Raw genomic sequence first — 24,843 nt, forward strand, 5'->3', positions numbered from 1 at the left:
AAAGCAGGATGGGATGGAGGGCAGCAGATCTCTGCTGTTTATGTCCAGCTCCGGGCACACTTTATTAATGCAACCAAACAACTGAAATCTGACGCTGGGCTGCACTTGCTTCTCAGCAGAGAATGAAGCAGCTCTGGAAACCAAGACAAAGAGGTAACAGTGGAACAGGGTTTTCCCATGCAATTGGGGTGCTGAACCTCAGGTTCCCACAAGGCCACTGCAGGGTAGTGACAGGGGCACAGATGTGTAACCTGACTGAGCCCTGTGACCTGTCACCCACCTGGGCATGGGGACTGTGGCCACAGTGCCACCCATTCAGCTCCTCCCGGCCTCCTGGCCTGCACCAGCTCATCCCAGTGGGCTGCTCTCTGTATGAGCCTCCCCTCACCCTGTGGAAACCACAGCAGAGTTTGTGTCTGGGCTGTGCAGCTGCCAGGCAAACAGGCTGGCACATCCAGGGATGGGAGCAGAGTCCCAAACCCAGCGCTTCTGAGGAACTGTGCCACAGTTGGTACTGCTCCATTTTTCCTGCTGTGGAAATGGGATCAAGATGTACATACATAGAATTTTCTTCAGGGAAATCACGTGCCCTTTGGAGAGGGTTTTCCTGGGAATTAAATGCAGAATAAAGGCTGGAGATTGGGAAGCTGGTTAGGAGGAAGCTTTAGATTGAAGGGGAGAAATAAATATCTGAAAAGAGCTGGGCAGCCTTGAGAGAGGCAGGAATGGAGCTGTCCCCAAGGCCTGACAGAGTAACCAGGTCAGACAAGGATGCTGGAGCAGCCTGGCAAGCAGGGAAGAGCATCACAAGGGTAAGACAAGCAGGAGGGTCTGTGGATCTCTGGAAATTTCTAGGCTTTTCATTTTTATATTAAAAAAAATTAGTCATGAGGAGGGATTAAAAAAACCTTTCAAAGCAAGGTCAGGAAGCAAGGGTGAGAGTTTTACACTTCAAACCCAAGACAGGCCAAAAGCAAAGGATGAGAACAAGGAGCAATGGGACTGGTAGCAGGAAACCCCAAATCCAGAATGTATAATTTACACAGAGAGGGAAAAAACAAGAGGCTGTGGAGGGATGAGCAAAGGATTCTGTACAAAATATGGGAGGGTTAAAAATACTCCCAAGAAAAAGCTTCTGATGTGGCTGCAAAATATGTGTAAAAATACTGAGATTTTCCTGTCCTGGTTAACTATCAAAAGTAGAAAATCAAAGTGGGTCCATTGAATGCCAACTGGGATGATGTGGAATGGGAATAAACACCTGACACAGATGATGTGACATTCGTTGGTGCAACAGAAAACAGCAGGAAGAAATACTGCACTTCATGTAAGTTTTAAAACTTTATTTCAAATACCCATGGTTTCCTTTTATATTATCAATGTGCTAGAAGTTCACACTACTGGCAGAATACAGGCGATTTAAAATATACAATTTTTAGACACATTTATATGTAACAGAAATTATGGAATGTATTTACAGACATACAGCATGGGATGAAGCTTTTAAAATCCTTTACTCTATTACTTACACGTTTACACTGTTTTCAGAAATAACAAAATTAGATCACTTTGTAGAACATCACAATATCTACACAAAAGAATTTTTTGATGTCCAAATTCACCTTACAAGTCCTCTGTTTCTAGAACAGTTTTTCAAAGAACCATTTATAATCAAAAAGAGGTATGAATACCCTTTGCCATCCTGCTGCTACCAAGAACAGAGGTGCTCTGGTGCTGTAGAGTTGTCCCTGCTGGATTTTAAGCAGCGGGTGGGGCCTTTAAAAAAGCCTCTCCTTTCAAAGGAGGGACCCGCAGCTGCTCTGTCCCAGTGCCATTAGGGGCTCCCGAGTGCCTGGGCCGCTCAGGCTGGAGTGTGTGACCTCGCAGAGCCTCAGACACTGCTCAGGGCTCGCCAGGTTTGAGGATGGAGTGTGACCCTGTGGAGTCAGTGAACACCAGCAGCACCCAACACTGAGATGGATCCCTTCCACAATCTCCAACACAAATGCCCCGAAGAGGAAAGAGTGTATCTTCTTTGCTTCAACACACAGACTAGAACTTTATACACTTTCTTTCAAATACTCTTTTCATGGGATACAACAAAAATTGCACATAATTACACTGAAAAATCCCAACCCATTTTGCAAGAGAGAACTGAAGTGGGTTTGGTGTAACACGTTAAATAAACCGTATGATGAAACTTCAGGTTTGGATTTTTGTCCTAAGCATCTGGACAAGATTTAGTGCTTGCCAGCCTGAAAACATAAGATTACAAATGTCAAACTAACACAATTACCTACACTGAAACTGTCAGAGGGAATGTTGCTCACAACAAAGTACCTGGTGCCAGGGACCCTCTGCCTGCCTGGCCTCCAGCCACACGTGGCAATGGGAAATGGCAGCCAGACTTGAGCCCCCACCCCATTAAAAACTACTGTTAATTAAATAACGAAATCTCCACCAACCTGAATACTGCTAAGTTTCATTTTCCTTAAGTGCTGGAGCAATCACCACAACCTCACAATTCCATGAAGGGAATGGTTTTCTTCAAACAGGGATATTTAAATAGCCCATGATGGGTGTGCTGCTAAATGCAACTATCCCTGTAACAACAGGTGACCTAATGTTGGAAACCAAGATTAAGTCAGTGCCTCCCTCTCTCAAATAACGTGCAGAGACAAACACACCAGGAACACTCTATGTCCCTGGTGTTGCCTGTGAGTGGCAGCATCTTCCCCTCAGCAAACTGCAGCAGACACTTCAGACACCTCTGTGTAACCCTGTGGGAATTACAAACGCTCCTCACCAATAGCATTAAGTGAAACACAAAAAATACTTAAGGGGGTGACAATGCTTGTGTGGAGCTGCTCTTCCTGTGGGTCCTGTGAGTTCCTGGCACTTCCATTCCCTGCAGGGCTCAGGGCACTGCATTTGCCCAGTATGAAGTTTCTCTTTGCAGCCAGGCATTCTTAACATCTTCCAAGTGTTCTTCACTTGGAATGTGACCAACCAACACCAGTAAGAAACGGGCTGGATTTTGTGAGGCCTTTTTGTGGGGGAAAGAAAAAAAAATACTGTTAATTGATCTGGTGGTAGTGAGCTTGGCCTTGCCACTAGGACCAGAGCATATATCTCTGTCTTTATTTTGCATTATCAGCTTTCCAGGAAAATGCAAAACTTGTCAGCTGCTTCTCCCACTTCTATACAGTAAACTTCCATTTTTACATTAAGGGAAGAGGAATGAAGTAATAGCAGTTCTGTAAAACCAGCACATCTCTCTACATAAACTCCAATTAATAAAGGGCTTTATTTAAAGCCTTGTCTAACCCTTCAGAGCTGCCTTAGCACAGACGCTGCTCTGACAACACCCAGCTCACCTGGGGAACTTGAGAACTGTGCTCGTAACATGATAACATGATCCGTTCTGTGCCTGCAGGGGATGCTTAAGCCCCTCGTGTTAGCTGGTAGGGCTTCTAACGACCAGCAGGGCAGCCTGGCACAGTTCCCACTGCAGGGAAATGCACGGGATGCTGGTGATCCCACAAAACCACCAGAAGGGGATGTGAGGACAGGGGTAACCTCCCTCCACTGCTGCTGGAAAAGTGTTCAGATAAAGACATGTTAAAACCCAAACTGAAAGTGAACGCAGCAAGAATGCTGATAGGATTAATCCCATTTGAACAGATCTGACTTAGCATCTTTTACTAAGGTGTTTCTGGCAGAGAAAACATGCAGTAATTTTTCCACTGGGGGAGAAAAAAAAGTGTTTTTTTTTTCTTTGACTTTTAGTAATGAAGACCTGACAAGGCAAGTGACAGCTGTACGAGGTTCAACCTTGCTATCAAATACTGCAGGCCAAGATTGTGTGATGCAATTCTTAAATTATTATAATAGAAAGAGCCATTCTTTGGAGGCAAAGAAACTCCCTTTCTTTGCACCTTGTGGGTAAGGAAAGAAATTTAATTCCCTGTGTGCCACTGCAGCAACACCGTTTTTTTTTTTTTTTTTACAAATTCCCCTAGGAATTGCTTTCCAAACTCTAAACCCATTTATTCATCCTGCAAGGTCAGTTTCTATAGCTGGCTCTGACAGCCAGCCACTGGAATTCCCTGCCCTCCTCCCAATGAACTCTCATTTATTTTAAATAAGGGGCAAAAATATTAGTAGTAAAAAATGTTACTGGAAACTGTTGTGATCTCCAAAAAAATGGAGAAATGAAGTAAAACATTCCTGTCAGGAATCACGGAAACTCATTTCCTTAGAACAGAGCTCTGAGTGTTTGGATGCACTGCATGGGCAGTAAAGTCTTCAGGTCCTTCTGCTTAGCCAAGGTAACCCAAAAGGTCCCGGAGGTCTTTACACAGCAGACAAGTGGTGAAGTGGCTGCTGCTTTGGGGGTGCCAGCTCCAGGAGCGCCTGGACAGTCACAGCTACCTGTGTCAAACCCTTCTCTTCTAAAATATGCAGAGGCAAACATAATTGCTCCTGAATGGGGAACAAAACAAAGACAAAAACAAAATGGATGAAAACCACTCAACTGAAAAGAAAAAAAAAATTAAGCAAAAGGTGACTGAAATATGAAATGTTATGGACAGGCAGCACACACACATAGGGGTAGGACATGAGATTTCTGCTTGTCACAAAGGGACCACGACCTTGACTACTCAAGAAAGGTGGCCCTGGGCTAATCTCTTGTGTTTTTTAAAATAGAAAACTCTACAAATAAGAATTTGAAAAAGGATTGTGGGAGAAAAGGGGAATAGCAAATTGTCCTCCATCTCTGCCCACATGGAGGTGGCAGCAGTTTATGAAACCAAAGTAGATGAAGAGGGGGAAGCTTTTCTTCAATACGATCAATGTGCTACAACCCAGAGCAGAAGAGGAACCACAGCTTCCTTTCCAAATCACACCTTTTGGAGTCTCCTGGGACAAGCCTGTTCAGCTACAGCTGTGAGGGAAGCCCTGCTGGGGAGCAGGGAATGAGTCACTACGACTCACCTCCCCAAAGTGCCCCTGCTTAGTGGGCAGCCCCCAAAATCATCCTGAGGAGTAACAGTAATACACAACATGCAAAAAGAGGTTTCAAAGTGTTTATTAATACTTGTGCTATTCTCAGTCTAAGATGTATTTAAAGCCTCATCCTACACAAGTCCGTGGCACCTCCTGGCCATCCTCACTCCACAACAGTCAGGATACATGTCCAACAGTTCTCTGTATCTGCAGAAAATAACCCAAGTGTGTCCTTCCTATAGAGCTACAGAGACTATTTTTCATGTGTTATTTTCACATCAACTGGCATTTCTCCACTCCTTGAGTCTTTACTGATTTTTGAGTGTAATGAAATCCTTCAGCACAAACAGTGGCAGCCAACATTCCTCCCACAAAGCTCCAAGTAGAGAGAAAACAAGTGAGCCCTGACTGCAACTCTCATAGAAAACCATATGCTCAGGCTAAAATACGTTTTTCTTCCAGCAAATGTATATTACTTTGAAAAAATTGTGCTTTTTGAGAAAATACTTGTAAACTTGAGTAAATATGCCTTATCTTCTTTTTTATGTATGCAAACAGGATAAGGGGGAAAGGCTTTGGAATGACTCCATACCACAGACAGTAATGACAAACAAAATTTAAAAACTGGAAGGCACTGTTAGTGTAAAACCCCTTGCAGCTTTTATCACAGTGTTCATTAGAAGTTAAGAAACACAGGAACCGAGTTCATTTTAGTTCATACCAGTAAGCAGTGCAAAAATAGCTTACTTAAAAATAAAACAATCTCCTCCTGTCAAAAGTCCCTTCTTTACTCAGTGATGTTTGGCTTGGACAGAACACTTTGTGTGACTTGGACAGAAGGCAGCAGCTCTTACTTGCTCCTTTGATAAATACTCACTTTACAGTACAAGACCTTGTGAGACCCACATACACATAACACATTTTTACTACTAGTGACCACATTTGCAGCTGAACTCCTGTGTACCTTAAACTGTGCTTCAGATGTGTTCCAGGTTATGGCTGGAATGCCAATACCACTTGCACTGGGCTTCCAAGACATTTACTGCACTTGCAGATATAACAGGAATTTATTGAAGACACATTTGGAGCAGCCATTTCCTGAACACTTACCTGTCACTGGTCTCTGAGCAGAGCCCCCTGAATGGCTCTCCACTCTGAGGAGACATGGTCTGTTACACACACGGGGAGTGCCCTGAAGCTCTGAGGTGTCCCTGAGACATTAAAGCATTAAAGCACCAGGATGCTTTCCCTGGGGAGGGAAAGGCTGTGAAGCTTTATGGAAGACTACCTGAGTTTTGTAAAACAGCAAAGAGTGCTTCTGCAGCTGGGACTTATATTTGTGCAATTCCATAATACAAGTGTTTCTGAAAATGACAGGATAAGAGGAAGAAGGGAATGAGCATGGAACAAGCTTGGGGTGGGGTGCCCAAGATCAAGTGACAATTCAACAAGTTTTTGGTAAGTCTTTTCCAGATCACAGTAAAATGCTATGACATTCTGTAGCACCTGACAGGATCATAAAGATTTTTCTTTCTGTGCCTGAAAATTTTTCTCTTAAAAGCTGTTGAAGAGTTTAATTTCTCTGAAATTTTTATGCTTGAACATTTATAAAAGTTCAAGTAGCTCAGGATTCATTGACAGTTGTTTTAAAAATCCTGACTCAAAGTAATACCACAGAGTCTATAAATATGAGAAATCAAATGCTCTCAGAAGCAGGATAAAGGACTGGGGGTAAAAAACCAAACCAGTTAGAAAGTTCTGTGGACAACACCAGACCATGTCTCCTAAGACTGTGAGATCGCATCAAGAACATTGACATTGAAAAAATACTTCACATTGTTTAACATTTTTTATCAGATAATCCTCAAGCAATTTACCAAAGTGGTTGTATTTCCCATTATACAGATGGAAGAACAGAGGCACAAACTGACACTGCTGTTTTCACTACACCACTGGTCAGCAGACTACAGCATGCACCACGTGTCCTGACCTCAGCCCTCGCTCGAGCCCAGGGACAGCACCTCCTCCCTTGGAAAGCATTTCATCTGCTCAACGTGACACAGCAAATACAAATGGAAATTGGGGCACGGATGGTGGTGTGGGTGCACCAACGTGTTTGCACTTCATACTTGTCACCTCTGTCCCATCCGTGGGAAACAAAGCACTTCATACACACAGTCTTGGCAAAGCCCAGAATCTGTTCCCAAGCACTGGAGTGACGGAGGGAGGAAGCAGCACCACTATCCTTCACTAGAGAAAAAAGACCCAGCGATAGAACATACAGAGCGTTAGCATTAGAGTACAGTAAAACACCACAAAGCCCCAGAGCTGAACGGAAAGGGACACAAGACTGGATTCTTCTGAATCTGTCCCCAGGGAAAGAAGAGTCTCAACTGTTCTTTTAACGCTGAGGTTTAGCTGGAGAATGTCAGAAGGGGAACAAAGATTGTCCTGTCCAGAGTGTGTGAGCAGGAAGGGAAAACAGACAGAAAAAAAAGGTCAGTCAGTTAGCCATAGCAACATCCACGAAGCAGTTATCAGACATCTCAGATACAACCTACACATTTGAGAAGCACATCACACCTGGTTAATTCTCACACAGAAATCTCCAAGACTCCCATTGCGAAGAACTCAATGTCAGTGTTTAGTGTTCAGTGAGGTGCCTGTCACCTCTCCAACTCGTAACTATTTCTTGTTGTTAAAAACAGCAGTTTACACAAGCCTTAGTGAAACCCATTTTTCTCCAGAAGTGAAGAGGTTACAGGTATATGAGATGCTGCTGGCATTGAGTATTCAACAAAGTTCAGCCTCCACATGTAACTTAATGAAAACAGCAGGACAAGGAATTATTTATGTGCAACTGATGCTTGAATGCAGCATCCTGCAGAAATATCTATTACTAATTAGAGTTTAAGAGTTCTACAACTATTCCCATTGTGTGTCTCCTGTCTCCCTTTCCCACAGGTAACTGCTAATAATCAGTGAAATCTAGATGCATGGATCAACCTGTTCAGCTCAGGGTTTCCTTTGATCCAAGGGCTTTAAAACCACCAAAGTCCTACAGAAATTGCTGCTCTGCTGTGGTGCCTGTAATTAGCCTTTTCTGAAAGTAGCCTTCCCCTTAAAAGGCAAGTACTCCTACATGGATCCATGCTTTCAGAAAGCCTATTATTTTTGTAATTAGAATGGAAATGAAATGAAAAACCTGCAGGCAACTTTTCAAGAAAAATATACTAGGCTGCCATGCCATTCTTACATACAGGTATCTTATGTTCACATCTCAGTAGAGAGGTAATGCAGACATGTGAGAGAAGCTTTGGAGTTCAGGGGGGTATTTTACTAAGTTTTCCCAGAGAGACCTTCCTTGAACTCTTTCACATTAAAACAAGATATATGAGAAAAACAAGATATATGAGAAAAACAGGAGGGCCCTACACAGTAGGGGTAGCAGATGGAGCAGCCTGGGTTTACAGGGGACTTTTTCTTGATTGGCTTTTGTGTTTGTTTGGTTTTGGCTGTGAGTCATTCCAGTGATCTTCCTGGTACTGCAACCCCATAAAAATTGTATCTTCATACTTGAGGGAGCTATAAATAGGGAAGCTGGGATGGAATTGCACAATGCCCCAGATGAATTTATATTGTGCAGTTCTGCTGGGATTGAAAGTCCAAAGGTTTTTAGGGGACCAAAGCAGTGCAGGATCAGGATCTCCCAGCATTAACAATCACATACAACTCCCTTAGCCCCTTCCAACACAATTCACCACTGAGCCATGTGAAATTGCCAGGCTGTTCAATAAATAAGTCATCCTAAAATCCCAGTGGCTCAAATGTCTGCAAATGGTCTGAAAACACCAAAAAATCCTGCCTGACTGACTCAAGAACTGCCTTTAGAGGTAGCTGGGCAATGAGTCACAGGGTCTACTTCCCCCTTTCAGAATACAAAAGAAACCAGCACCTACAAAGGAAACACCAATGCTCAGCAATGTAAAACCCCAAATCAATTAGTGCACTGGAAGTGAAATTAGGAAAAATATAATGTATTAAAGCTATTTGTACTGAGACAGCTGCTGAATAAGACAAAGTGCAAAGGACAGAACAGCATAAAACAGGATAACTGGACCAACAGGATAAGATGGACTATTTAATATGTGTCCACCTCCTAGACCTTAAAAGTTTCAAAAGGGGGCAAGGAAAGACAGATTTCTATTATTGGTACACAACAAAAGAAGTAGAAACTATACAAAGACAGCTACCATCAAAGAAAAGGCCAATAATTCTGTGACTTGTTGGTATGACAGTAAAGACATTCATGTAAGAGAATTACTGCGAAGGAACATGAAAAGCTTTGGGATAAAACAACCACATGCAAACCATCATCCAGATTTTATTCCACTTTTAAGCTGTCACATACCTAATATTGAGAAACTGTAACTGGTTTTATAGAACCTGTCAGTTCTAAAGGCAGACTCAAAGTCCATCAGCTATTATGACTTTGATGCACAGTATTTAAGTGAATCTGTACTAAATTATAAGATCTATATACTACACTCCAATAAACTGTATCTGGCTTCATTTTTCTTGGGAAGACCATGCAAGGTAAGTCTGATCTATACTGCAGGACAGCTTGCACCTGAACCTTCTGAACTTTTAATCATTTTGTTTTAATCCAATATTCCAAAGAATGTTTTATTTTCTGAAGTACAATGCAAAACTTCATCTGAAACATTATATCAGGACAGAAGAAATACATACCTGAGGCACTCCAATTCTTCTGCAAGCTTCCAAGAAATTCTCCACGTTTCGTCTGCACTTTGCCATTGTAAGTTTAGGCTGCAAAGAAGCAAAGGCATACAGTGTTCTTAACTGGCAAGGTTTTAAAAGATTTTTATTTTTTACTTAAATTAAACTCTTAGTAAATCTCTTTGCCAAAAACACTGCACTGACATAAGCTCGTCTAATTCGAAGCAGGCTCTCCTGAACTTTGCTTTTCTTAGAAAACCATCCCAGTTTTCAAAGCTGTTTTATAAAAGCTAAGTTATGAATGCTGGATGATTTTTAAAAAGGACAGATCTAAGCCATGCAATATTTATATACACAGTGTTCTATAAAACTGGCTAACACTTTTAGTGAGTATAGTATAATCATTTTAAAAATGCCTTTTGATGAAATACACATCCATGGGTTCCACGCTGTGATTTCAAAGCAATTTCATGACATAAAGCAAACTAGAGTCTGTTCTGGATTACTATAATGCAAAACTATATAAATATCAAACCATACTTCAATTAATAAAGAGGTAAAAAAATAAAGGCTAGATGAAACCAAAAAATAATGTCAGAAAATTGGAAGTGAACTTGCTGCTTGTCAGCCTCTTGTAGATGTGTTTAATGGAGCTGTCTGAATTACACTCACTGGCATTTTTTCAACTGAGGCTTTTTTCTGCAGTCAGTTTTCACACCTCTTCAGACATACCACAGCACAGGCTCTGTCTTGTTCCTGCTCTCAAAGCTTATTCTCCTCTGGTTCAAGAGACACAAGCTCCCTGCTCCTATGAATACACTTTGGAGCAGCGGGCAGCATCTCCAGGTATTAAACAGTTCCATAAGTGATGGGGTTTCTTCTGTCCCCTTCATGTGCTGTGTTTCCCCACCAAGGAAGCAGGTTAAAGGCCAGCACTGGCTTCTTCCTCCGGAAGGACCAAGGGAGTACAAAGACCACCCTGTGCCTGGGGCATGACGTGATGCCTCTTCTGCTCCTGGAGCCATGTGACTCCAGGCTGCCTCTTCCTTGGGATTCACATGACAAAGCCATGATTTAATTCCTAACAGAACATTCAGCTGCACATCAACCCAGGCCATTGAAAAGATCTCACTGACAAAAGTCTCCTGAACAGTGGTTCCCTGCCTTTGCTTAGAATGATCCCCCAATCTGCCTAAAAAGTTGGTGTGTCCAGTTCAGTTGTTCTCAAAATAACGGGGCCATCTGCCTGGTCACATCGACTCCCAAGGACACAACCACAATGACACACTTGGCAGCCCTGGAAGTGCCAGTTCAGATTCCAATCAACATGAAAACTCACTCCAAAAGAAGGATAAGTGAAGACTATGTGCATGTTTCAACTTCTTCCCCAAGGAACAATCTCTGATTTTTTTTCCTTACTCGTACAATTTAAAGGTGCATAACAAGCAATCTGCCTATCCATATTACTTTCAAGTAGCTGATCCTAAATATTTTCACTGAACTTTCTGACTTCCATAAAAATGAAATGGGTAAATAATCTGTTATCTCACAGATTCTGACCTCTCTCTAATTCTGTGCTTTCCCTGCAAAATAGACTGCAATACTTCCCTGCTCTCAACAGTCCTCTGACACAGCCATGTTTTTTTTCCTGTTATCACAAAGGTATCACGGGATTTGTTTTGTTTCAGGAGATGCTGTTCTTCAAGTATCTTGAGTGTGTTCTGCTAAAATTCCTAAGCAGAGGAATTTGTTGTGCTGTGGACAGAAAAATCAACTTGGTCTCTGCCTGGTTTCACCGTCTTGTGTAGTGGGATCCTAATCGTAATACCCCACTATGTTTTCCCGAACTTCTCAGACATTTTGATATTTTAAAATATCCTATTTCAGTTTTCATGCTGAACTGTCTCATATTTCACTAGTTTTGAAGTTAATGTGCTTAGGAAGGACATGAAAATGTTAACATTTGCTTACAAGCTGTAAAAAGTAACTTCCTTTAAATAAAACAAACCGAACAGAATTTCATTTAGTGACACTACAGACCTTTTTTAAACAGCACAGATGGTTATTTTTTGTCATGTACATTCACTGAGGAGAATGCTGAGTTTAGCATCTGTCTGGATTACAGGACTTTGGTAGGATGTCACATTGGACAGCTATGAAGCAGTGCCACTGTTACACACTTACAACAGCAGGTGAGGGCACGTGGATGCTGGGGACAGAGCGGGGCCGCACGTGGTTGGCCAAGTGGCACAGAACGACGCCGTCCGTCAGAGCCGCCCCGAGGTCGCTGGGCAGAGACACCTTCAGCCGCGACTCGATGTTCTGTGGGAACCAACAGGGACACACACGAGGAGCTCAGAGCTGCATTCCTCCAGATGGTTCATTCTGCACAAGTTTGTACGAGGCAGAGTTCCTGCATTACAGCTCTGTCCCTCCTCATGGCATTTCCAAGCCGCTTTCTGAATAACCCCAAGGAAAGCCCTGCGCATAACTGTGGCTCAGGGCTGGCCACAGTCTGGGAGCAATTGAGTTCAATGAAAAACAGTTTTCATTGTACAGCACAGTGGACTAACACAACCATTATTCAAAAATAATGGACATCAAGATTTAGGAACAGTATTCCTAACCCTGCATGTCCTCAGAGAATGGTTCTGCTGAGGGAAGTAAAAATAATTGTCTTTGTGGGTTGGAGGACAACACAATAAACAGAAATCAAGACAATACTTTTGCCTTTAAATAAAGACTGAACTATTTGACATAAGCAGTCCTTTAAAAAGAAGGTAGTTAGCATTTTTTAAGAGAATGAATAAAAATTCAATTCAGACTTTCAAACTAATTTAAAATGCAGTGTGAATGTCACTGAGTTTTAATACAGTATCTAATTTTTTAAGTATTAAAAGAAAATTAAGCTTACCTATGGAGCAGAACAAGAGACAGACTACACAGAAAGCAATCTGAGATAACATGAGAGGGTCTGCAAACATCACCTTTGTTTTATCTAAGGTAGCCTTTCTCCTTTAGAGAAAGAGGAGTGTCCTTACTTCAACACTTCCCCTCAAAGAGAGAGATTTTTTTCCTATCTGGGATGCTTATGGCTTTTAAGATTAGCTTCAATAAGTTCATTCTTATTTATTGGAAAAATTCAAACAATTAATTACAGCACCTCAAGAAATCCCTTCATGCTCTGCAGAAATAAGTTTGGGGCAAAGCAGAGCAGTACCTTAATGCCATGTGGCATTTCCAATATTCCTGTTAATTGATACCTGGGCACAAACCACAAGTGTGGTGCTCCTGGGCAGACAAAAAGCATAAATATTAGAAACTTTTATGGCTCAAATGTTCTGCACTTAACTAAGGATAAGGCAAGAATCAACAGACAGATCTAAAACATGAGGAAAGCATGATGGCAGCATGACTGGCAGCAGTCTCTGCACTCCATCTGCTTTTCTGTCAGCTTTAGAGCAAAAAAGAATTTTAAAAAAAGACATTAAAAGGGGACAGTAAAGGCAACTTTCCAGGGAGCTCCTTACAAGTGTGAAAGCTGATAAGGAAGATAGGAAGCACATTTAAAAGCAGAGTTCACCAGACATTTTTGAGCAGGAGTTGACATAGTTTATTATACAGAATTTGAAGCTGACTTTATCTACCACAAATAATCAAGTGAACACCACTGCACCCATCTGAAAGAAGTACATAGACTGTGCCACACCATTTAATTTTGATCAACTGTTCCCCGTATTAGTTCAGTGAAACTAGACCATAAGACAAAGGCAGGTTTAGCAGGGTCACAAAACGCATTTCCTGCTCTGTCCACGTTTTGGTTCCTGGAGCACTCACCTTGCGCAGCTGCTCGATCAGCTCCAGCTCCTCCTCCCGCTGTTTGGAGTTCTGTCTCACTCGAGGGTCTGCAGAATCATTAGCAGGAGACAAGGCACAGGTAGAGGATGAAGCAACAGCTAAAACAGCAGCATGAAGGAAAGAAAATCACTAAGCACGATTTGGCTCTGTGTTGTTTGCTACTGCACTGCACACAAAGTTCCAGAATGGCTACATTACATTCCTTTTCACAAGTTTCTTTCTTACTTTTCATTATTAATCAAACTAATGGTCTACCAACCTAAATGAGATGTCAGTACAATTACCTCATTGTTTAGATTCTGGTCTTTCTGTTGGATAATAGTTGTGCACAAATGATGACAAAGTTTTGCCACATGGAGTATGTAGAAACAGTTGTCTTTCTCCAGAAATTGCAATTCTGTTACAGGCTACTGGGCAATGCAAGAATTATCAAGTTGTTGAAGGCTTGTGTGGCAAAGGTGTAAGTGCAGACCAGGATGAGCGAATTCTCTCACTTCCACAGATATGACAGAAGAATATTGGACAGGTCCAAATAAACCCCTGTTTGTTCACAATGTATGTGATATGGAATTCTAAAAGTAGTTTGATGATAAAAACCACTGCAAGCCCCAGTTAATGCAGATGTCAACATAATGTAGCAAAACTAGCTGATTTCTGAGCTATATAACCTACCTTTCTTGGCTTCATCCCTGACAGCTGTTCGGAAAAGGAAACTCTCAGGTCGCTGGGAAGGGTTTCTATAGGAAGGCGGGGCTGCATGGCCAGGATATGGAGGGGAAAGGTGGACTAAACAAATGTGGAACGGCACAGGAAAGGAAGGAGGAAGAAGGAAATGGTTAGAGTTTAAATAGGAAATGGGTACAGCAATGTGGTAATTAAAAAGAACAAACCAAAAATTTTAATGTAATGATGACAAAATAAATTACAGCCATGCATGATAAAAGCAGAGCAGGAAAAGGCACTTCCAAGGACACTTGCATGCAAAGCACATTCCACATTCCAATTCCAACAACTGTTCTGACTCTTGCTGAATGCATCTGTGTGCCAAAGCCTCTATGAAGGCCCAAACCAGCCTAAAGCTGTGCTCTGCCTAAGGACATGCTTCATCCCTGTTGTCTCTTCCCTTGTGTTTTTCTAAGGAGACCCAAGTAACTGGGCAAATTCTCACACACAGCAGTGCCACAGACAGAGGTGGGAACAGATGCTCCCCTCTCTTCATAGAACAAATAAGCAAGCAGGCATTTTGATCTTATTTTTCAGATTTTTTTTTCCCATCCCTGTTACCTGTCTGAGCAGTAGGTGAGCCAGGGGAGATGGTAGATCTGTCATCACTCTGTGAACAAAAAAGTAGAAGAGCATGAATAGTCCTAATCTGGAAAAGCTTTAACTACATTTTAATTTGCTGTGCTTTAAGAAAAGCTCCATCCATCTAAATGTGTTTCAGATAAATAACCAGGAGTAAGAAAAACCACTGTATGTTGTTTCCCAAGTCTTATCTCTGCAGAGACAGTTTTTTTCTTTTACAGAAATGACACAACTGTTTTTCTTTCCTTAGGAAAAATGATGAAACAGCACTGACTATGAAATGACAGATCATTATTAACTCTTCCAACCCAAAGTGAAAAGTGCTCTTTGCAAAGGGGACACCGAAAAACCAGATATTAAGCAACATGCAGAATTGGCAACACAGCAGACCCAACAAAGATACTCCTCTTTGACACCTTTGCTAATGCAGAACTGCTATTTACTGACCATCTGTCCCCAGTGAAACACACTGTGGTTTCATCACAGTGCTTACACAGACTAATGATTTGTGAGGAATACATTCAGCACAGCAGTTTCCACAGGAAAGAAAGAAACAGGCAAAGAATTCAAGTACTTTTGATGAACACAACTTGACCAAGAGTAAATCATCTTGTACAGAAAAAACAACATCAAAGACAACCAAGAACCCTGTGGAGCAGAGACTGGTTACCATGTTTTATAGATCAGGCCTTCTGTAGACACAGCCTAAAGCTAAGATGAGATAATACCTACTACAGTTTAATCAGGTGAATCAGGTTCATACCCTACCTGAACTTTTGATTAGACGCTGACAGACTAACACCTGCTAAAACCGATGTGTGGATCCAAGATTTTTTTGTTGGCTCTAGTGGTGAATGAGAATAGCAAGAGATACCTTGACAGGACTGAAGGTAGAGGCACTAGGCAGGGTAGTAGCACAGCTTTCTTGGGTCAACCCTGAGAGTGACTGAATGCAGAAAGAAAGAGAAGGCAGTGGCAGAGTTAGTGAGTAGCTGACAGGTCGTACACAAAGGTGGAATGCAGCAAAGTTAAAAACGAAAGGGTGATCACAATCACATTCTCAGAAACACTCAACAAGCAACACATAAATCCTTCCTGAACTGTAGTTAAAGCCTTCCTACCCTCCTGAGGTTTCTGGGAGGTACAGTGCTTCTTTTACATATAATACAGTGACATTGAAAACAGAATAAGGAACAGTAAATGAGGCAAAAGCTTCTTTAGTAACACTTATGTCGTCAGAGAAAAGGAACTTTTACCCTACAACAGTCCATCCTGGGCCACCACTAAAAATAAATAGCTTTATTTTTAATGTTTTGAGGATGTTACGCATGTCTGAAAAATCAGAGAAACCCATATACAAGAGGCTCAGTAATACACACTTTGTATCTGCCACAAACACTAAAAACTGGTCCTTGTGATTACACACAAAGTAAATGAGATTCTGTGGGTAGAATCTCACTCTTGGGGAAGTGAGATCAATGTCAGGACTGACAGTGTTGCCACAAATAAAGTGCAGTCACATTTCAATTATGACCAATATAAAAACCAGCCAAATAAACAACTTTTCCTGTTTATTAAACAGGGGCTATAGTTGTGCCCATCTGTCACTGACAAGTGGATCTAAAAGGCCAGATCCTGTGTCCTACTGAAAGCACTATCAAAACTTTAACATTTGATTGAGGACTGAATGGCTCATTATGCTTTCTGAAACAGCATTCAAATAGCAAAGTGACAGTTCAGTACAGGAAAGAACATCAAATGACATTTAGAAACCCTACAGGTAGTGAAAGACACATTTGGGAGTTAGTTTTTAAAACATTTGCAACTATTCTGCCACTTCAGAACAGCACAGCCAGAGGGACTAGAAGGGAAGGCTTGCACTCAGGGCAAGCCTTAAACACAAATGTTTTTAGGCCCTGTACAGACTTACAGCTGATCCTCAAGACTGCCTCTTTTGCCAGAGCAGAACAGAGCCATAATGGTTTTTTTTTTTTTTTTTTTTTTTTTTTTTTTTTTTTTTTTAAAGTTTTTATGAGTTTCAAATATCACTTGATTTAGAGAACACATTAGCTTGCACATGAGAACAGTAAAATAAACCAGAACTAGGTGGGCTGTAATATCAATGTACCTGCTTATTCCTGTATGAAAAGAGCAGGGGAAGCTTGACACAGACTAACAAGAAGTGGTCACTATGCACACACCCAGCAGTGGGCAGAGGGAAGGGGACATGGCACAGCACAGGGAGGGACAATCACAACACCAACACACCGCATGCTCTTCACCTGTTTGCGAGTGCCTGGCCTCCTTTTAATGGTATTGGTGTTATTGTCAATCTCAAACACAAAGAGAGGCTCAAAGCCATTCTGTCAGGAACAGTAAGGAAAGAGAGAGAGGTAAGAAAGGAAGAAGTGAGGCAAAGAACGACTGTGAGAAAAGGCAGCCACAACACCAAAGGAGCCAGGATGCTGCAGTTCAGACTTACACCACCCTCTGCACATGCTGCACGCAGTGTTTAGATCTAGCACTGAAGTCATGAAAATTTCCCTGTGCCAGAAACAACTGCAGATACAGGGAGTGCCAAAGGAGAGCCCAACCAGAACTCTGCATGAACCAAATAAGGATATTTTAAGAGAATTCAGTTATTAAACATTTGAATACACAAATGAATACCAAGGGTCTGAGAGAAAACTCCAGGGTACAAGTTTGCGTAAGTCAAGCCCTGCTTACTTTACCCATACCATTATTATTTGTAACACTCTGGTGCTTAACCTAAACTTAGTCTTAACTTAAATGTTTCAGACATCCTATGTGCTAGCAGTAATATGACGGCCCCAGGCCACATTTGAGACCACAACAAGAAAACAACACAAGGAAGGGAGCACAAGGCAGAAATGACACAAAGGTTGTAAGAGGAAAAGGTCACAACAGTGCCCTGATGCTTCTGAAGTATCTTGTGGGCTTCCCAACAGAGAAACTGAGAAAGGATGCTTTGGGTTTTTTTCCCCTTTGATAGTACTAACCTTGTAAGGGACAGTATAGGAGAAAAGAAGGTTTTTGAAGAAAAATGAGGTTTAGAAGCAATGAAGGCTGAAATCATTAGCCAAGTCTGAAAGCTTGAGATCAGCTCTTCAAGTAATCTCCATTGTAACGAATGGAACTATCCTTGTGAGAGCAGCAAGAGGTTCTGACTAACATAAAACTTATTTTCTTATATAGGCCAGTGATTACATTTCTTCAACAACATTTTATTCTAGTTATCTATCACAGCTCAACCTAAAGAAATCCACCACAGTGTGCAATGAAGTTGTACATCCAGACTCCACTTCAAATCACAGGTATGCAGGAGGAACTACAACTAAACAGAGCCATTAACATTCACAGAAGGTATGGGCAATCATTCTGGGACTCCAAAACAACAGTCCTGATGTTGTTTATAAACAGAAGAAAATGGTCCGAGTAACCTGTGCAACATGAATATTTTCATTTTAATTAGTGATTAAAGACAACAACAAGATGACCAAAAGAAACACTAAAGATTTTATAAAGGAGATTCACAACCTAATTTTTTTGTTGAATCAGTAACAATGCCAGAGGAGCAAAGCAGTAAAATAGAAGCTCACTTGCTTTCTAACTACATATTAGATTTAGTACTTTTAAAAGCTTTTCTTTATGTTCTCAGAAATTAGACCTAGCTAAATTTCAAACCCATAAGGATAGGAAAAATGTCAAAGGAAATGCAATAGAATATAGAAAGGTAAAAGCAATGTAAACTCTTACGATTGTTTTTAAAGCAAACTAATGACCATTTCCTTGATGCTCAGCAAGTTTTTACTTGTTTACTTGTAAAATACATTTGTGTAAACAAAAAATGATATGAATTCATGAGCTAGTATGGGCCTAATGTTCCAGTTACAGTAATTGCCAAAAAACAGCTGCCCTGGTGGATTTCCACCACAGAAGAGAGCTGCAGATCAGAAACCCCAGCGTGTCATAAACTCTTATAATTTAGTGCTGCTGAAAAACATGAGGAACCAAAAGAAAAATGAACAGAGAAATTATTGCTTTCAATTCTTCTCTACCAGCCTGGTCACTCTTTTTGTGAAGGAAAAGGACGTCACTTGGTTAAAGACAAAAAAAGGAAACAAATAGCAATGGAAGACAGTTTCAATGTAATTTCTGAAAATTCTGTGTCTTAATTTACAACAAAAGTTATGTGATCACACAATCAAATAGAAATGGGGTTCTTACAGGTGTCTTTAAAATATATTCCAAAGATGAATTCACTGACAACAGGGAATTATCCCAACCCAAACTACTGCTGTTCTTCTGCTTTTTGTGACCTAACTATGAAAGCACATTTTAATATGCTCATTGATAGTGATTTCTCTAAACAGCCACATGATTATTAAATTTCTCTCTAACATTTTAAGCTTTTTTTCTCACCCAAAAAGTCTTATGAAAGCGGAAAATCCAACAAGTCTGAATAAACACACAGTAAATATCTTGAACAACACATTCAGGAGAGAGACACACTAACCAAGAGCACTGTCTAAAGAAAATTTAGGCAGATAATGGAAGCACATAAATCAAGAAAATAAATTCTGGGCATGCAGTCATGCAACAGCAGGCAAATCAGGTGTATTTTTCATCTTCTAGACATGGATTATGACATTAATTAGATTTTTTAGTTATGCTACAATGCTAAGATGCCACAAAGGAAGAAATAGCATAAAACATGAATTACGTGCATACATGTTTTTATTTTTGATAAGTGTTCAAAATAAATGAATTTTAAGACTAATAAACAATAAAACTGTATGAAGAGTATTTCATGATTTGTAGCACTTGTAAGTAGAACACTTTTTTCTTGTGCCAAGTATTTCTAACCCCCATGTGCAGGACAAGACAAGTTAAAGTAGACGGGTGTACTAAGCATTAAAATTGCTTACTTGACACTGAAGAGCACATCAATTATGAAGCAAACTGAATGGAGAAGAAATCAAACCAGAACAACTAGAGGTGAATTTTTCATTTTAGAAACTGTTCTTTACTATCAGTAATTTTCTTCTGGTCTCAAAAAAATATAAAGTTTAATTATTTTGTGGAAAAACATCATTGTATTATTAGCAAATGTCTGTCAGCAAAAGTGTCAACATATTCATAACATCATAGTTCACAGCTAAGCTACTTTTCAAATGAGACAGTCATGTTTTATGCTATTTAGATTAGCTCTAAAACAGTTGGTCTAATCTGAGACAATCATAACATGTTGTCATTTCTATGCTCTAGAATCTGCCACAGGAAAAGGCCATTACGTGCAGGATCTTACCACTAACAAGGCACTATCATCAGTATGCTGAGACCTTCTGGATGGAAAGGGACACTGGGAGGTGGGAGAGATGGAGCAATGTCAGAAACACACACAATGTCAGAAACACACGGTATGTGAACAGACAGACATTTTGGAACATGTACTGCTTGCTTGTAGCACTGTGAGACTCTTTAAAACAATCCATGAACTATCTATAACTCTGTAGGAATACAGAGCCACATGACCCAGGAATTACAGTGCAGTCATAATACTTAAGGAATCCATTATTCTGCTTTCTGTGTTGTGTCAAGCAAATACAGAACACTATGCATTCATAGCGCTTACTCTAGCAGAACAAAGAACCTTTTTGAAGAATAAATTAAGAACAGAAAAAGGAGCAAAAACTATTTCAATTATCCCATGTTTTGGTAGTTTTCTAACAAGAAGAGTTAGTTGGAAAATGCTACTAGAGAAATATCATATTCATTATAATATTAAAAATTTTGATCTGATTAACACTACCAAGTGAATTATATTTCTCTTTTCAAAAGTGGGGATGGCAAGCAGTGGAAAAACTGTCACTATGCAGAAATCTGATGCAGAGAGTGAACAGATGTCATTGGCTCAGCTCTGTATTTTCTAGAAGACTGAGCCTTGTATGATTTGTGTTCCTGGTTTTGATTATAAAAACTATATTATTATAAAATATAGTAGAAAAAACTTTAAAAAATATTTATTCCTTTTTCTGGCAGCCCTCAAAATTCTGAAGGTTAGTATTTCTGGGACAACTGGTGATCTAATAACAGGAAACTGGTAAAAAACTGATCAGTGAAGAATGACTGTAACACTGGAACTTGACTTAACACTCCTGTTGGAATATAAACTGTACTGCTCACAAGGAGCAGGTTAGAATGGAATATGAAATGTATTTTCTGCAGAAAACATAGAAAACGTACAAAAACCAATAAAACAACACACTTGGACAGGCAATCTATATGAACAGATGAAAATACTAGACTGACCTCATTTAAAAAATCCAAAGCAAGGCTTAATAATACGTGAAAAAACTACGCTATAACCCAGTTTTGAGGCGTTTTCCACAATGAGGAAAATAACTCTGATGGAGAGCTAAGAATTTAAGTGCTGACATCCCTGCTAATGCTCTTACTGGATTCTTACCTCACTGTCCATTGGACTTTGTTTCTGAGGACTTAAGGAGGCTTTTTGCTACAAAGAAAAAAATAAATTTAAAATAATGTCACAGAGAGACAGAAGCTAAGAACAAACCAGCATAATTTTAAAGTGTTTTAAATCAGAAGTCTCAGTTTTTAAATAGAACATGCACTGGGGAAAGCACAAATTTCACCGAGCTAAAACTTCCCTAATATTAGTAAAAAAATCAGCCTTTAATCCACATTCAAACAAAAAAAATATCAAATTATGCATATGAAAGATGCATAACAAACCCAAAATACAACCCAAGGCAGGAATTTAACTGCTGAGAAAGAAGTGGTCATGAATAATAAAGGAAACAGAATAAAAATATCCCTAAATTAAACCCAAACCAAAAAACCCAGGAGACTCATCAATGAACATGTGTCCTATAAGCTTAATCTGTAACTAGAAGACTGAGCTGAATCTTTAATAAGCAGCTTTACTAAAAAATAGTGCCAGGAGCCTAACAATAGTTATTGCTAATGAAAAGCCTAGTTTCAGGCAGTTAAGACCCTTTTCCTAAACTAACTTTATACATTAAATATAAGCAATAAACCATTCTTTGCCTCTGCAGACCACCCTAAAGCCAAAATAAATATTAATCATAACATTTCTTAAATTTGTAATGGTGAGATTCAGGTAAGTGACCAGAAAAACAAATTTAAATCAACTATCATATAAACAGACTGGCATGTTAAGCAGAAGACTCAGAGTTCAGAGTGAGTGGTGATGTACCATAGGTCTGCATCCATGATTTACCCAGAACTAACTTATTTTATTATCACAAAATAGCAAAATAGATCAGGAAGCATAATATTTTTATGTGTAGGATTATTTCCTCCCTGCCAAATTTGTCTTCAGAATTAAACTGCCTCTATGCCTGCTCAAATAGAGGCCTCTCCTTTCTTAAACCAATCCCATCATATCTATCAAATGAAAATTGAGAAAATGAGGTGAAATATGCAAGAATCAGAATTCTTTGCAACAATCATATTTTGGGTAAATGTTCTATCTTCCTCCCCAGTTCTAGCTTTGCCTGTGTTAAGCTACAGCACCAACATTTAAAGGACTAAAATGCTATTTTGTCCAAATTCTTTATAAAGTGCTACAAGCAGTAATTACCATGGCAATTAGTTATAATTAAGGGATTCAGAAAAAATAAAATATGGAGTAGGCACTAAAAGGAGGCACCTTAAAGTCAAAGACAGCTTCTCTCTGCATCTGCTTAGTTCTCATCCTCTCCTCCTCATACTGAAGGGCTGCCAGCTGGGCCTCCCGGCGGGTGCGCTCGATGTGCCGGCGGTGCAGCTCAGAATCCGTGTTGGGCACCTGCAGTCAAACAGGGCATCAGGCTGTGAGTCAGAGCTGCAGGTGGGTTATGGACAAACAGCCCACGTCTTATGGGTAACATCAGTTTGGTTTTGCATCAGACTCATTCAAAATTGTTCAAATTCTGTGTGTTACCTGGGTGTGGTGACTTGATAGCGAGAGAAAATAAGGTGAATCAGGCAGGGGTCTGGCAAATGCAAAAACAGAGAGTAAGTGGACTTTTATTCTTAAATCAAAACATTTTGCATGCATGAACTACCAGTTACACTCAAGTATCTGATCAAATCAGAAGAATAACTGTCTACTAACAGCTGTGATGATGACTTAACTCACTGTGAATGACAGATTTTGTGAAGTCATTTCTATTTCTTCTCCTGAATTGTAATAAAAATTTTTTTACAGCACAAGAGGTACCAGTGGGATTGTACATTTAGCCTACTACATTGAGATACTCAGTACTTCATACCCATTCTCTAAGACTAACCAGACCAGGAATTTTTCACATGATCATCCTCATTTAGAGGAACAACTGGATAGTATGGTTATTTGAAGGAGGGGAAAAAATAAAATGAATCAGCAGAAACACTCAGTTTCTTTTTCCCTACCTCTCTGTCCTGTCCACATAACTCCTTAGTACTTGGTGATGCTCTCTGTCCTGCATCAAATTTAGAGTTTCAGGTCTTCGTAATTCATCTGTATCCCTGCAGGTAAGACACCAGGGGGAAGGGGGTTTGGCCACTGATGCATATAGACTACTGTCAAATTAATTCTACTCTAGATCACAACTGTTTTTGTGAGAGAAATGTCCAGAAAATTAGCTTTTAATCACAAAAGTGAAATTTGGACTAAAGAAATCACATTGTGATACCAAGTCAGATTACAAGTACTGCAGTTTGTAATTAAACACGACTTGCTTAATTAACAATGTTTTCAAAATACACAAAGATGGATTCTCTCTTTTAAGACAATATTTGGGTTATTGCAGGCCTTATTCTGCTCTGGAAAGAGCAGAATTATTTTTAAACATCAGAATCCTTTGATATTTTCAGCACAAACCTGCTCACCTCAGCAATCAGGTGAGTGCCAGTGACACAAGCCCTCAAAGTCACAAGGTAAACAAGATCCCATCTGGCTCTTATCCATCACATCAACCATAAGAGAGAAATTTTGCAGTCAGTTCTTTGCTAGAAGGCAGCTGTTAGCACTGTAACAATTCCCAAGGTCCACACTCTACAGCATGTACCCTGACATGTTGCTGCTTAGAAAAAAAGTTGATGGAAATCAAGGAGCTTACTCTTGACAGCCTAAACTCTGTGGCCTTTGCTCCTGGGGCAGCCATGGAACATAGACACACTTAACCATGCATTCCCAAAAAATGTCAGTCCAGCTGGCTGTGTGCACACTTAGGGCCTTTCCCTCATGGGGATGAGATGTGGGAGACCCATATGTCACAGGTCTCTTCTGTTACTTAAATTAGCACTGAAGCACATGACAAACCCATTACTTAGAGCTGTTTTGAACAGACAGGACTGGGTTCAGCTCAGTGCCAAGGAGTGTGTTCAGAGCAGAGTATACACAGCTTTGTTGCATCAGGAATGCACCACAGTCTGTCCAGAGGCATAAACTGTATTTATTTAATTGAATCAACTAATGTAAGTACTCTTGAGATGAAGTCTGTGTTACATCCAACTTTCAGAGTTTTAATGGCTCCAGCATGCTAAAGAAAAAAAAAAGAAAAAGAGGCTGCCTGCCAAGGCATTTCCATGGAATTACTGTGGAAGCACTTTACAGCTTGTGGTTGCCACAAAATAAAATATTTGACTAATACAAGCTTAAAATACAAAAAATTACTCATTGTCATGTGCCTGTTTCTACACACTTTTGAAGGCAATAACGGCATGATCTGGTTTTAGTGCCTTAATAATTTCATTCTGCTGCAGTATAGTAAGCTACAATTCATTCAGATCCCTGATTAACTGCTTCTGCGTGGAGATCTGCTGCTATCCTTAAGGTAAATTTTGAATTCACTGGATATCTTACTGAACTTCAACTTCCTTTATCATTAACATTCGTCT

The 24,843-nt window shown here is 40.2% G+C and overlaps 1 protein-coding gene across 9 annotated transcripts in view; it reads right to left on the bottom strand.

The window, feature by feature from the left end:
• Positions 1 to 1,354: 1,354 nt before the first annotated feature.
• Positions 1,355 to 24,843, bottom strand: part of LRCH3 (leucine rich repeats and calponin homology domain containing 3) — a 61,794-nt gene continuing 38,305 nt past the window's right edge. Inside the window, exons 11-23 of one of the 9 annotated variants that reach the window (XM_083868826.1) lie at positions 23,374 to 23,469; positions 22,904 to 22,955; positions 22,631 to 22,768; positions 21,404 to 21,451; positions 20,243 to 20,296; positions 17,196 to 17,276; positions 15,788 to 15,859; positions 14,893 to 14,941; positions 14,281 to 14,394; positions 13,588 to 13,706; positions 11,935 to 12,072; positions 9,763 to 9,840; positions 4,344 to 7,461 (exon numbers count right to left, since the gene is read on the bottom strand). In XM_083868826.1, the coding sequence (XP_083724952.1) occupies positions 7,261 to 7,461; positions 9,763 to 9,840; positions 11,935 to 12,072; positions 13,588 to 13,706; positions 14,281 to 14,394; positions 14,893 to 14,941; positions 15,788 to 15,859; positions 17,196 to 17,276; positions 20,243 to 20,296; positions 21,404 to 21,451; positions 22,631 to 22,768; positions 22,904 to 22,955; positions 23,374 to 23,469 (1,240 nt within the window). In that variant the 3' untranslated portion in view covers positions 4,344 to 7,260. Of the gene's footprint in view, positions 7,462 to 9,762; positions 9,841 to 11,934; positions 12,073 to 13,587; positions 13,707 to 14,280; positions 14,395 to 14,892; positions 14,942 to 15,787; positions 15,860 to 17,195; positions 17,277 to 20,242; positions 20,297 to 21,403; positions 21,452 to 22,630; positions 22,769 to 22,903; positions 22,956 to 23,373; positions 23,470 to 24,843 lie in introns of all 9 variants that reach the window. The other 8 variants (XM_083868827.1, XM_083868822.1, XM_083868820.1 and 5 more) reach the window with 8 other exon arrangements.

Source organism: Zosterops lateralis (genome assembly GCF_965231275.1).
Source record: "Zosterops lateralis genome assembly, chromosome: 10".
NCBI classification, from domain to species: domain Eukaryota; kingdom Metazoa; phylum Chordata; class Aves; order Passeriformes; family Zosteropidae; genus Zosterops; species Zosterops lateralis.